General features: G+C 43.6%; 1 protein-coding gene across 7 annotated transcripts; it reads left to right on the top strand.

Annotated features, from left to right (window-relative positions):
• The first annotated feature begins 284 nt into the window (after window positions 1-284).
• On the top strand, window positions 285-5,922 carry GJB2 (gap junction protein beta 2). Of its 7 annotated transcripts, none has more exons than XM_038155114.1 (3): window positions 285-638; window positions 1,780-1,883; window positions 2,893-5,922. In XM_038155114.1, exon 3 carries the CDS (start codon window positions 2,915-2,917, stop codon window positions 3,590-3,592), a length of 678 nt encoding a protein of 225 aa, XP_038011042.1. In that variant the 5' UTR covers window positions 285-638; window positions 1,780-1,883; window positions 2,893-2,914; the 3' UTR covers window positions 3,593-5,922. The 7 variants fall into 7 exon arrangements, with proteins under 7 accessions (XP_038011042.1, XP_038011051.1, XP_038011031.1 ...); XM_038155123.1 differs by having other exon boundaries at window positions 285-645; XM_038155103.1 differs by having other exon boundaries at window positions 285-691.
• Window positions 5,923-13,003: the final 7,081 nt, after the last annotated feature.

The following is a 13,003-nucleotide window of genomic DNA, read 5'->3' as shown; positions in this document are numbered from 1 at the left end:
GTGGGACCTGCGTTTTATCTGAACATTGTCCCAGCTTTCTCAAGGTGACGATTTCCTCCGGCTGCCACGGCTCAGGGGTAGTTTCGAAGTGTCCCGCGGGACTGATTTCCCGCCGGGACGTGTTTTCTGTCAACACTCGGGAATCAATCCCGGCGCCGGGCCGTATTTGCAAGGTACCGGGTCCGCTCCGCCCGATGCGCGCCCTGCGCTCACGGATGCCCCGGGCGAACCCGAGGGCGCTCCCGCGGGGGGCTCCGTCTCCAGTCCCGCTCCGCCCGCAGCAGCTCCCGTCCCGCGGGCACGGCAGAATCCAGCCCCGCGGGCACGGCAGAGCCCAGCACCGCCGGCGGTGGCTCAGCCCCCCAGCCCGGCCCCGCCCCGGGCTCCCACCGCCGCCTCCGCGGCCGGCCGGAGGAGCGGGGCGCGGGCGGGGGCGGGCGGGGGCGGGTTAAAAGCGGCTGCAGGTGAACGGGGAGGGACTTTAAAACTCGGAGCCAGAGAGGCTTGGGCCGCCCGCTCCGCAGGCGCCAGCGGACCTTGGAGCAGCGCGGCGCGCCTGCCGCGTCCCGTGTGTCCTGCCCAGCCGTGCCAGTGGAGGGTCCGGAGCGGCTTCCTTGTGTCCTGCCCAGCCGTGCCAGGTGGAGGGTGCGGAGCGGCTCCCGCGTGCCGCACCGGTGGGATCGGGACCGAGGTTGGGATTAGGCTGTGCGCCCCTCCGAGCGGGTGGCGATCCGCGTGGTGGAGTGAGGCTCGGATCGGGGCCGTCCCGGGCAGCCACGCCGCAGCCCCGACGCCGGGCAAGCCGTGTTTGGGCGGGGGCTGTCAGCCCCCAGCCCCGGGACCGGCGGGGCAGCGGGCCGGGGGCGGTGACTGCGGCTGGCCGGCATGCTCGGACCGCGCAGCCCGTCCCGGGAAGAGCCGTCGGACCTACGAGCCAAAGCCGGTGTTTGCCAGGGGTGCCCGCTGACGGGAGCGGACGGCAATCCTGCCGCTTCCCTCCGCTGAAGGCTCGCAGCCGCGCGGGAACTCGGCGGGATAAAGGTCGGCGCGGAGGGAGGGAAGGGCTGGGATCCAGCTACTAACCCAGAGTGGGGATTTGGAGTGGTTTTCAATAACGGTGTCTTGGTTGGCACGTTGGGGTCCAGGTAGATTGGCTCCCTAACAGCTAGTTGCAATGTTTCGGTAGTGGCCGATGAGAGGGAGAAAAGTTTTTTGCTCCCCCCAAAACTTGCAGCCTTGGTTCAGAACTGTAGTGTGAGATGGCACATGGAACCCAGGCTGTTCAGCTCAGCGATATGCACTTCCCAGACTTTCCTTCAGTTTCTGATTACCTTCTTGTGAAGGTTTCATTGATTTTAATGACTGCGCAACAGATGTGAGGGAATTCTTACCAGAATGATGCAGCTATCTCATCACAGCCTGCAGGTTAGGTCAGTGTAAAATGTTGCATAAAATGGTGCCAGTTTCAGCAGAGACAAAGCATGAGAAGTCTCAGGAATTCCAGTCATCTTCTCAAAGTTGTTTTCTTTTTTGCCTTACCCAATTTCACCTTTCCGCATCACAGTAAATCTGACCTCTCCCTCTTGCCTCCAGGCTTGTCCGTACAAGCTAGGCCCTCGTACCAAGGGTATGTGTTGGGGCACGTTTTGTCCTTTGGTTGGGATGTAACTGCACCAGGGTAAAAAGTTCCTTTTTCCCCCCTCTCTGCTGTGTGAGAATGAGAGATTTTTGTAAACTTTGGCCTGTGTTGCGTTGCAAGGTACCATGCTGTCCCCACAGCACACAGCCAGCACCGAGAGAGGAGATGGAGCTCTTACCCGTGGCCTGCGTGGCTCTCCCAGTCTAGCCTTGAGACACGATGGACCAGCCATGCAGGTTCCCAGGTCGGGTTTCAAAGTGTTTTGTCCAATTCAGTGATAGTTTCCAAATGGCTGCAATCAGTGAAAGCTGAGCCCTGAGACTGAAGTCTGAACTTCAGCAAAACTTACTTTCAAAAGGGGCAAAGAGTGGATTTTAGTTTTTAAGAGAATGAGGAAAGCTGAAATGGAACTTCTCTGATGTGTGACTTTCTGTATTCTGCTGGAGTGTGATAGCATCTAGAAAATCAACATAAACTCTTCAGCTGAGGGCTTTTTCTTTTCAACTCTGTGACTCTGCTTGCCTCCTTTTTTGGATGACATAGCAATGAATGTGGAAGGGCAGGCTCTGCTCTATCTGCCTTTGCCTGCTGGTTTGTGCTATATAAGCATGCAGCCCTGACAGAGCTGGCTTGAGGCTTCTCACCAGTGTTGGCAAATTCAAACGTTGTTCTTTTGAGATTAAGGGCCTTGTCTGAGCTGCAACAGAAAGCCTGGGAGGCCTGCTGGAGATGTCTGTGTGGAGCAAGGACTTCTGCTGACAAAGGCCAAGTAGTACTTACCTCTGGGACAAAGAAAGCACCTCAGCCTTCTAGGGCTATGGTGTTGGTAAAGAAATCCTGTAAAAATGCTAGAGAAGACTTTAGTTTGTCCAGATGTGGCTTAACTCATGCAGTGATAGTAATTTCTATTGCTTTGGGAAGTACACTGAAAGGCAAAATGCTGACCAGAGTCCGCCACAGAAAGGGCAGAAGAACATGGAGGATGTACAGAGGAAATGTATTAAGATGTACTTATTTCCTGCCCAAAGCCAAAATAATACACTGAGGTATGCTTGTCCCATCATAAACTGATGGAAATAGAGAGTTTAATAAGTTGTTTGAATCCATAAACATATCGGTACCATAAAGGAAAGTGACTTATACTTGCCTATGGCTTTGGAGAGACTGGTAGGAAGTTCCCTTTTTCACAGGTTTAAGAGTTGATTTTTCACAGTGTGAAAAGTGACTATTCTGTCTATTGTGTCATCCTGCAGGTAAAAGGACACAGAAGAGAAGATGGACTGGGGAACTCTGCAGAGTGTTTTGGGAGGTGTAAATAAGCACTCCACCAGTATCGGGAAGATATGGCTCACAGTCCTCTTCATCTTCCGTATCATGATCCTGGTTGTGGCTGCAGAGAGAGTCTGGGGAGATGAACAACAAGATTTTGTCTGCAACACGCTTCAGCCTGGCTGCAGAAATGTTTGCTATGATCACTTTTTCCCCATCTCTCACATCAGACTCTGGGCCCTGCAGCTGATCTTTGTCTCCACACCTGCGCTGCTGGTGGCCATGCATGTGGCTTACACCAGGCACGAGAAGAAAAGGCGGTTCAGAAATGGTGAGAAAATTGATATTGAAGAGCTAAAAAATGAAAGGATTCACATTCGGGGCCCCTTGTGGTGGACATACACCAGCAGCATCTTCTTCAGGATCATCTTTGAAGCCGTCTTCATGTACGTGTTCTATTACATGTACGATGGCTACCAGATGCCCCGCCTGGTGAAGTGCGACGCTTGGCCCTGCCCCAACACTGTGGATTGTTTTGTGTCTCGGCCCACTGAGAAAACCACATTTACCATTTTCATGCTTGCTGTATCTGGGATCTGCATGATGTTGAATCTGGCTGAGTTGTGCTACCTAGTGATAAAGATTTGCATGAAAGAATCTGGGAAAGCAGCGGTTTTGAAATAAGTTCCCGGTTTCAGGATTTACTGGCTGACGCGTTTCCCTTCAACTTTCTTAGGTGTAAGAAAACAATAAACAATATTTTCATACTCAAGGAAAACGATAAAAAAATTAATGTTCTTTTGTGTTTTAAAACTGATAGCCTCCCTGGGAAGCTGATGCTGAGGCAGGTTTTAAACATCATAAGTTAATTCAGTATTCCTGCATCCATGATTAGAGAAAGTGGGCCTTCTGCCACCAGCTTCTCCAAGTATGCCTACTGCTGGGATCCTGTTGTTGGGACAGTTTAACTCTTCAAGTACTGGGTGTGGAAAGGACCAGAGAAGGCTCTAGTGCCCAGAGGAGATCCAGGAATGACAAACACACTGTTGGCTCAGAGGCAAAACAGTATCAAAGGTTTTTGGTGAAAAGTGGGGTAAAGGATTTTTTGGGGCACATCACAGCTTTTGAGAAGGAAGAAGACAGGGAGGTGATTGTGTTTACACTAGGTGTCCTCTCTAAGTAATCTGGAGAGCAAGAAAATGGTGTAGGAACACAGATACTGTGGCAGTGCATGCCATCAGCTTTGCTGGGCTCCAGCATGTTTTTTTCTTCTCATCTTTTTGCCTGCACTGAGAAGCATTTCCTTAAGTGTTGGGGGTGGCCAGTATCAACTGCCTGTGAATGCCATTAGGTCAATGCTGCCTCCCCATAGTCAAAAAGACTACAGCAGTGGGAGGAATGAGGTTCATTTTTCATTCTCTTGATCAGATGAAAAAAAGGGTTGTCACCTCTTGGAGGATGGAGGCAGTGCAGCAACTTCTCTTGTTCTCTCACAGTATGGTGTGAAGAATCTTGGTACAGTAGACTTTATCTGATAAAGAGACATTTTACCACCTGACTGTGCCTCACTCAGCTGTATACTCTTAAAACTTTTTTTTTTCCTCCCAATAAAAACCAAGAAAAAAATGCTTTTATTTTTTTGTTCTGCTGGTTATCCAAAATAAGTGCTCCAACTTATAGCATGATATCCAGTGCTCCTTTGATTGCTCTTTTTTTTTCCTATCTAGCCTGCACAGCTTTTCTTCATAAAACCTTCTCCCTATCTGAGGTGCCCTTCAAATGAGTTGAGCAAACCACTCCCAGTCTCTCTGACATTCCACACAGTGAGATTAAATCACCATTCCTTTTCTTAAAGTTGGCCTAGCAGGAATTACAGACAGCTTGGAGAGCTAAAATAGCAAAGGGACCCAATCAGAAATGAGGAGGAACTTGATAGTTTTCTTAAAGTTCACACTGCTGTGCTGTAAATTATATATTACCAATTTGAAATACTATATGAGTCAGTCTGATCTTGTCTCAAAAGGTGTTTTATGCCTGTAATAGGCAGCATATGGCACTTTGGGCAACACAGTTGATCTCCCAAGTGCTTACCCATTGAACCCACTTCTAGAAAGTTGGCTGTTTCTCCTCCTTAGCTTTAATAACTGGCTTTTCTCCAGAATGAATGAGCACTCTGCTTCTCTATTTGCATTCATCTTTTACTGTACATTTAAATTTGTCACTGTTGAGGTAAACAAAGCTGCATTAATTAAGACCCATGACCCTTCACTGTGCACTGAAAGTGGAGCATAAATAGGCTTACCTTTCTTGTGAGCTACTTCCAGTGTTGCAACTTGACTGCAGATGGAAATCTGTCATCTAAGAGGAAAGCAAGAAAACTGTAAAAAACCATTGTTAGAACCATGAAAAAAAGAGATGGTCATTCATAATGAGCTGGACTGGAAATTTGGACTGTGAAAACATCCTTGATTCAAATCCAAAGAACACACTTTGGCACATACCAGGTTTGTGCTTGATAGAATTCCTGCATTATTCCATGTACATGTACAAAGAGAGCAAACTAGTCCCAGTGCTCTAGCATTACATTTCTTTTGTAACAAGATTTTTTCCTGAAGTTATAATTAAAGCACTTTTGTGGTGTCTGTTTTATGTGTTACTTATACATGCTGTGTGTTACCTAATGTGTCTAATAAAAATCTATTTACCATCATATAAAACATATGCACCAATACTATACTCAATAGCCAAGGGCTAGTGTAAGGACTACCCTTCTGCTGCAGGTTGGTGTTTCCATTGGTTACACTGCCTGTTACCCTGAAATCTCTACTGAAAATCAAATGTGCTGCTTAAGACAGCCTTGCAGCTGGAAAAGGCCAGTGATAAGCTTAACCAGCTCCATAGGGAAGGAGTTTGTTTTCGCCACCTACCTTTGAATTTAGCTGGAACTTGGAATGAGACACACCAAAACTGTTACCACTAACACTATGAAGTTATCTTCAACTAACAGTCTGGCAACAAGATTATCAGACAGCAAAAAAAAAAAAAAAAAAAAAAAAAAAAGATAGAACTGGGAAAAGGGTTAGATGTAGGCAATAGAAGGCTTTGATCCAGAACTGCAGCATCAGGCAATGATAGCTCTGAGATCTTTGGGTATTTAATTTGACTGAATAGCTGCTTTGTGAAAAAAATCAGATACTTTATAGGAAGAGGGGAATTTCACCTATTTCCACATGTGCTACATTGCATAGCTGACCTTCTACTAATGGATTTCATGCAGATTAAAATATATTGTTGTGTTGAAATTGTGTATGTTCTTTCCTGAAATACACTAGTAGTGTCTGGATTTGGTACTTGGTTCCTAGGCTTTCCTCAGAATAAAGATTGCAAAGCATGTTGAAAACTTAAACAGCAAATCTGAGGTCCTGACTGTAAAAGCAGCTGATTCCTCATTGTTCAGTGTCCAGCATAGCCAGGCTATGTCTAATAAAGTGTCTAATAAAGTGGTATCAGAACTGGGGAGTGCAGGAATGTGACTGGCTGAAATTATTCTTTGACTGAAATTGCCAGGAAAAATCACCATTGACTCAATCAGGTTAAACTTCCATCCGAAACCTTGAAACCACAACTACAAACATGTTTGTCAGAAGAGTAAGGAGATATGGGGAAGCAAACTTCATTGGTAACTCACAGACCCAGACAGAAAAAAAATGCTAACTACCTTGGAAGAAAGTGATTTAAAAGGAAACCAGAATATAGAACTTCTGTATTTATGACTTCTGGATATAGAAGTACCTTTATTAATGGTTTTTATAGACAAAAATAAAAATATCCTATGGTTGTTTACAGATATTATAAGCCAGCGTGCTAAGTTATTTTATATCTGATAGGACAAATACAAAAGACAAATTATATGGTCCATACAAAGAAACACTTGTACTATGGAGGTTCAATTCAAAATAGCATCTCTGTTACAAGCTGCTTGATTTTGTAAAAAGTGTACTGTAGCAGTAAGGAACAGCTAAGAGCACTTTGCTAGGAACTAAACCTGATGAAAATTAATATGGTTTTTTTCTCTAATTATAATTTCCTCACCTAAAAATTAGGCTAATGGGGTTTACCATTTACCCTGAAACAAAATCACACTCAAAGAATTGCACTGTATTTTTGTTCATCTGTTCTGATATTCAGGACGGCCACTACCCTGACAAATAATTACAGGGTCATTTGATTTTTCACCATCTTATTAGCTACACAGTCATTTGAACTTGTTTGCAGACAGTGGCAAGAGTAATGGTAACTATTGAAGCTTAATGAGCTAAGACTAATGGTAATGACTTCAAGATAGTACAGAAGGTACCTACACTTTTGTCCCCATCTGACCAACCTAGCTTGTCACTGCCATTTTCTCTTATGAATTATATTGTTCTTCTATAAAGCTGGCTCAGCTTTGACTTGGCTATTTTCTATACAAAGTTTCCTAGCCACCAAAAGAAAGTCTTTATAATCTAGGCTTGGAAATGCATTGATCTTTAATTTGGAAGGCCCAAATGAGGAAACAAATCACATCTCAGACTCTCCATCTCTGAGAACATTCCTTGCTCTTGCTATGGTTGGTCCCTCATCCTACTGTATATTTAAATGTCAGAATTGGTCACATCATTGCACTTACCTTCTCCCTTTTCTGAGAGTTTAATCATTGCCACTAACTCAGGGATTATTTCACAGCTATCTGCTCTATGTATTTGAATAGCCAAATCCATTGTATTTGAATTAGCCATCTACCAAAAACATCCTCTCCAAGAATACCACCAGGCTGACAGATGCTTGCATAAGTCTCTGTGGTCAAGGAGTGATACAGCATCAGAATGATATACAGTTTAGGGAAGTATGTTTTCAGTGAACTTAGAACCTGTAGAGTTGAGCCATGAACAACTGCAGGTTGTAGATGGATGTTCTGAACAGCAGCATATATTCTGTGTGCTGTTAAGAACCAGCATTCCAGTCACAGCCTGGCACAGTCCCCAGGAAAAGGAATACTGTAGTGTGTGGTGCAGACACACTGGTCTGAAGCACAAGGCATGTTTCAATGGACAAGCTGTGCTGGGCAGGTTTACTTGCTTATGCAAGATGTATATTTTCTGTTGTCTTGGCAATCGTGGCAATTTAGACACATCATCTGGGAAAGACAGAAGCAGGCTTAAAACTGTGTAAGTAGAGATAATGAAAGAGGGTTTAAAAGTGTTCTGCAGATACTTTTCTGTGAAGGTTCTATCTTTATGACAACATATAAAATTCCTCCCAGCAAACCACACATTAGCAGGAGGAATGCTGCACTTCTGTTGTGATGACTGGAAAACTTGCTATCTGTTTAGTATCAAACTATTCACATTTCCTTCATCACAAGAATTCTTTCATTTGATTTGAAAGTATAATGGCAGTCCTGGTACACAGAGTCAACCCTGACTCTCATTGTTCCTGAGTTTTCCCAATTGAAAGATAAAGGTGACAACTGCATCATGTTCACAGGGATCAGAACAATTTAATCAAACACTGTTTGTTAAGATCATTGCAACAGGTGCCAGAAAAAAATATAATTATTGTGTGGTGAAGATTTCAAACCTATTTTATGTTGCATCATTAGTGTAATGTCTGCTTACAGTTTGTTATGTCCCTGCCCTAGGTATTGCATCCTTTCCAAGGACTGAGTATTTAATATACAGTTTAAACAACTTCCACAAGCTGTCCAGCACAGATTAAAAAAAACCCAGTCTGTTCCTCTACACACAGTGCACAAAGACTCAGAGCAGCAAACTGACTACATCATTCCCTCACTGTTATCTGATAGAAGTCTGAATGAGACATTGCAACATGGATTTGTCAGGCATAATTTCTGTCTATGCCATGATAAAAGCTTTTGTGTATTGCAGTAAAATAGTTATTAATGACTATTGTCAGAGCATCAGGATCCACTAAATGGGATAAACTGTATGCAGCTGGGAGGAGCTGCAGGTACATGGGAAGATACTTAGGATTCAATATGATTTTTATCATCAGGAGAAATGGTTTAACAATAGCAGTTTTAAAAGGCAGGAAGGTGTAAGTGCTTCTACTGAGAAACATGAAGCATGTGCAAAACTTTCGGATGGGAGACCTGTTCTGAAGCAAAGAACAGTTTTGCAAGGAAGAGCTGGAGTTTGTGGAAGATCATCCGCGGAACATTACACAATAACGTGATTGGCTTGAATAAAACATCAAACTGGTATGCATTCAAGATTTGTCAAAACCAGGATGTTTGAAATTAAGTTTTCAGTCTTGTTAGCACCCAAAAGTCTGTTTGCCAGGGCAGCATTTTTCCAGGACCATCTCTGGTTCCTTTGTGCTTTTAGCAACTGTAATAAGACATTGGTGTGCGACAGTATGCTCCACTTAACTATGTATATGAGGTGGTATTGTGAGTAAATAAAATTCCAATTAATATAAGTGGAATTGGTGATGGATTTTTTTTTTTTTCTTCTCAGCACAGGCAGTAAAAAGCTCCTCTGCTTTGGTTGTGTGTCTCACGAAACAGGCATTTGTCCCAACAGGATAAAGACAGAAACCCAGATCACTGTTCAGTTTTGGTGACCATTTTACTATATGTGCAAACATTGGTGGAGTTCACTGAAGCCTGGTCTGCAGCTAGGAGATTATTTCCCACCAATGGCATGCCATTTTGTGCTACTGATTTCTTTAATTTCAAAGGCAGACCATCACATCGTGCAGCAGTTTGAATTTTGTAGAGGAATTTTCCCTTATACTATACTGGTTTTTCTATTTTAAAGCAAGAAGCCTACTGCTGTTCCTTTCTGTGGAAGGCAGTAATTATTTGAGGCCTTTACAAGTTCATCATGCATGACCCAGGTATATTCCTGGTTAAACACACTGTATTTGCTCTTATCCTGAACACAATGAGAAAGAACATCCTTGTTTAGAAGCCTTGGTTGTGGTTTGGCACAAGGAACTGCCCACTGGCAATACTAGTTTAGGGCATTCATACTGATGTCATTCCTTCCTGCTCATTCTTATCCTGTCTGTATCTCTCTCCCAGCCCATTCAACACGGTGCCTTCAACTCCAGGACCTGCACTGAGCCAGCACAGTTGTTTGCACAGCTGTGCTCAGCACTGATCTGGCCCACTGTTTCAGCTGATGAAGAAACAAATGTTTTGCTTTGCTGGATTGTTTTTCAGATGGATTAATTCCTTGAGCTTCATTACAGGGAGGCCATATGATCTTCCACACTGACAAGACCGTGGGGCAGTAGGCCACGGTGTTGGGCAAGAAGAGCTTCAGGGAGTGAGTGGAAGGGGTGGAGGAAATGGCAACATGAAGTTTATTTGCTGCTACACATGCTGCAATTTCAAACCACAGCCTCTGGCTGTGTTTTCCTGAGTGACTGCTATTAGAAAGGCAAAAACCTTAGCTGCCTATTCTGTTTGCTGCTGTACCCTTCCATGCTCCCTGTTCCTCTCTGCTGGCCCTGATCTCAGATACTGGCCATCTTCCTTGCTCCAACACAATCTTTCCTCAACTTTTGTATAAGTTGACTTAACACACTAACTTAGCAGTGAACTATTTGAACTCTGCATTCTAAATTTGTTTTCTTCAGCTCAGATTTCTGCCAGATTTCCTGTTGTGGCAGGAATCGATGTGTTTCAAACACCAATATTTTTATTTCATATTTCCGCCTGTAGGGTCAGAAAAAAAAATAGCATCACATCACGACAGAATGATAGCAGGCCTAATTCCCTAATTCCTCTCAGGTGTCTGCATGTTCTGCGTCTCTCTTTTTGATTCTTCCTCCTAACAGACGCCTAGCTTGTACAGTTATCGGTCTTCCTCTGCCTCATCTTACGTGGAGCTTTAGATTCCATGAAGATTAATGGAAAGCATCTTGCTGTTCCATATTCCAGAACATTCAGATTTATGTTGTTGTTGCTCTTGTTGTAGTATTAGGAGACTTCCCACGTTTCCAAAGAAAAGAACCAGAAAGGACCAGAGGAAGCTGGTTCTGGTGGGTGAAACACCAGCCCAGAGTCTCAGTGCTATTCTCAGAACCACATAACCTAGGATGAGATAGTTAGACTTCCTGCGCCTCCATTCCTACCCATTGGAACTCACAGTGTCATCCTACAAAACTAGAAGTAATAATACTTCATGACACCACTTCTTGAGCTGCCTCCTCTGATGTGCTTAGCAGTAGTGTCTAACAGAACAGAACACTAATCGTTAACTGCTACAATAATAAAAAATTAGTTGATGAGATCAAACTACAACTTCCATCTTTTTATTGCCATGTTATTTATTATTTAATTAATTCTAAAGTCCTTCGATTCATCTATGTAGAAAACAACTAGAGATTTGAATCCTCCTTGCTTCAAGCTGTGTTCCCGGAGGTAGCAGTACCCTTTCCCAGAATTTAAATATCTTTAGTGCCATCTTCTGTAGGGCAGTGGCATGTCAAGTGCAATTCTCTTTACTGACATACCACACAGTGCCACAATGAGCTGAACTGACAGCATTGGCAGCTATTTTTTTTGGCTGATTGTGTGGATAAAACTGCTGTCAGCAGTGCTGAGCCACGTGTCACTTTGGCATGGCTTATGACTGAAGACATGTACCACAGTTCAGGGGTCTTTGCACCAGACTGTGCTTGCATGCACAGTTACATAAGAGTGATCCTCTTCTGTACTTCAAAATAGATGTTTACATTAGAAATAGCAAGGGGTGAAACATTGTTTTAGATCAATACTGATCTGAAAATGTCTATTTGTCTTGTTGAGCAGCAGCTCAGGTTCAGACTAAGACCAATCAAGAAATGCCTCCTTACGAGATCTTTTTATAATTTCATGAAGCTTGGTGTCTATTTTTATTTTCTTTCCGTGTACCTTGTCGTGAAAACCTGACTCATCTAATCTTAAAAATGCCTGCCTGACTGCTCTGTTTCCCCACTTTCTGAATTCACTTTGTTTCTGTGCCAGCCACATCATGTACTTGTAAATGTCTGTCTACATGTGGAACAGGGGTTGTCACCTGTGTGGAGGCTTGGATGGAAGACAAAAGATGGTACTAAAAGAAGATAATTAATCCCTCTTTTGAGACATTCAAAACCCAGCTGTACATGTTCCTGTGTAACCTGCTGTAGGTGGCTCTGCCTTGGCAAGGATGTTGGGCTGGATGACCTCCAGAGCTCCCTTCCAACCTTAACCATTCTATGATTCTGTGTTAATTAAAGGAAGGCTGAAAAATTTTAAGTGTGCATTTTAATACAAAAATCTAAATGTCACCTTAAATTGTGTGTTGCTGTCTAGTGTTAATGTCAGTGGAGGGAACCCTTTAAACATAATGAGACCTAGCAATGCTGTGCTTCTTTAAAGATAAATGAGGAAACTAGCAGGATGGCTCTTTCAAGGAAATCCTTCTGTCAGAAAGTCCACATGAAGGGACACTTTTTGAACACCATTAACTAAATATGAGCCTATTTTCTTTCTGAATAGACTCCTCAGAGAGACAAGTCCTACTTTTTTCTATTTACCCCTTGTTTGTCTAGTTTGTCCTAGTATATGTCTAAATAAGTCATATGTCCTCAATATGCTTTCATGTTGAGGACATATGCTTGGGCTTTCACCAGTACTTAATTGGTTCTTCAGTTTTAAAACTGCTTTCCTTCACGTTTTCCCCATGGATTTTGCATTCTTGCCTGTCCCATTTTCTACGAATGACCAGAGGGTTTTGCTGACAGACCAAATCTCTTATTGTATGAACCCAGAGGGGAATTCTTGGAAAGGAAATTGTTAGCAAATGGCTGTAGTCCCATGACAGGCAGGCACTGCATCAGCTTCTCCTAGTTTGAAATGTGGATTCTATCATAAAAACCTTCTGTGGCACTACTGAAAGGATACTCTAGAATCTCACTGCCCTCCTGAGTAAGAATATCTTTCTTAAAAAAACAGGTGCCAAGGCCAGCTTGTACAGAGAGTGGGAAATACCACTAGAAACTTCCAGAGAGTGAAAAAGCCATCAGAGAAACACCCAATGCTTCATGCTCTTAGAACTT

The sequence above is a fragment of the Motacilla alba genome, chromosome 1 (genome assembly GCF_015832195.1).
Source record: "Motacilla alba alba isolate MOTALB_02 chromosome 1, Motacilla_alba_V1.0_pri, whole genome shotgun sequence".
Taxonomy (NCBI): domain Eukaryota; kingdom Metazoa; phylum Chordata; class Aves; order Passeriformes; family Motacillidae; genus Motacilla; species Motacilla alba.
The sequence above is the reverse complement of the archived record's forward strand: the minus strand, read 5'-3'. Positions and strand labels throughout refer to the sequence as shown.

What these genes read in the sequence shown, in the direction of transcription:
- GJB2 (XM_038155114.1), top strand. Translation starts at nt 2,915, where the DNA reads ATGGACTGGGGAACTCTGCAGAGTGTTTTGGGAGGTGTAAATAAGCAC.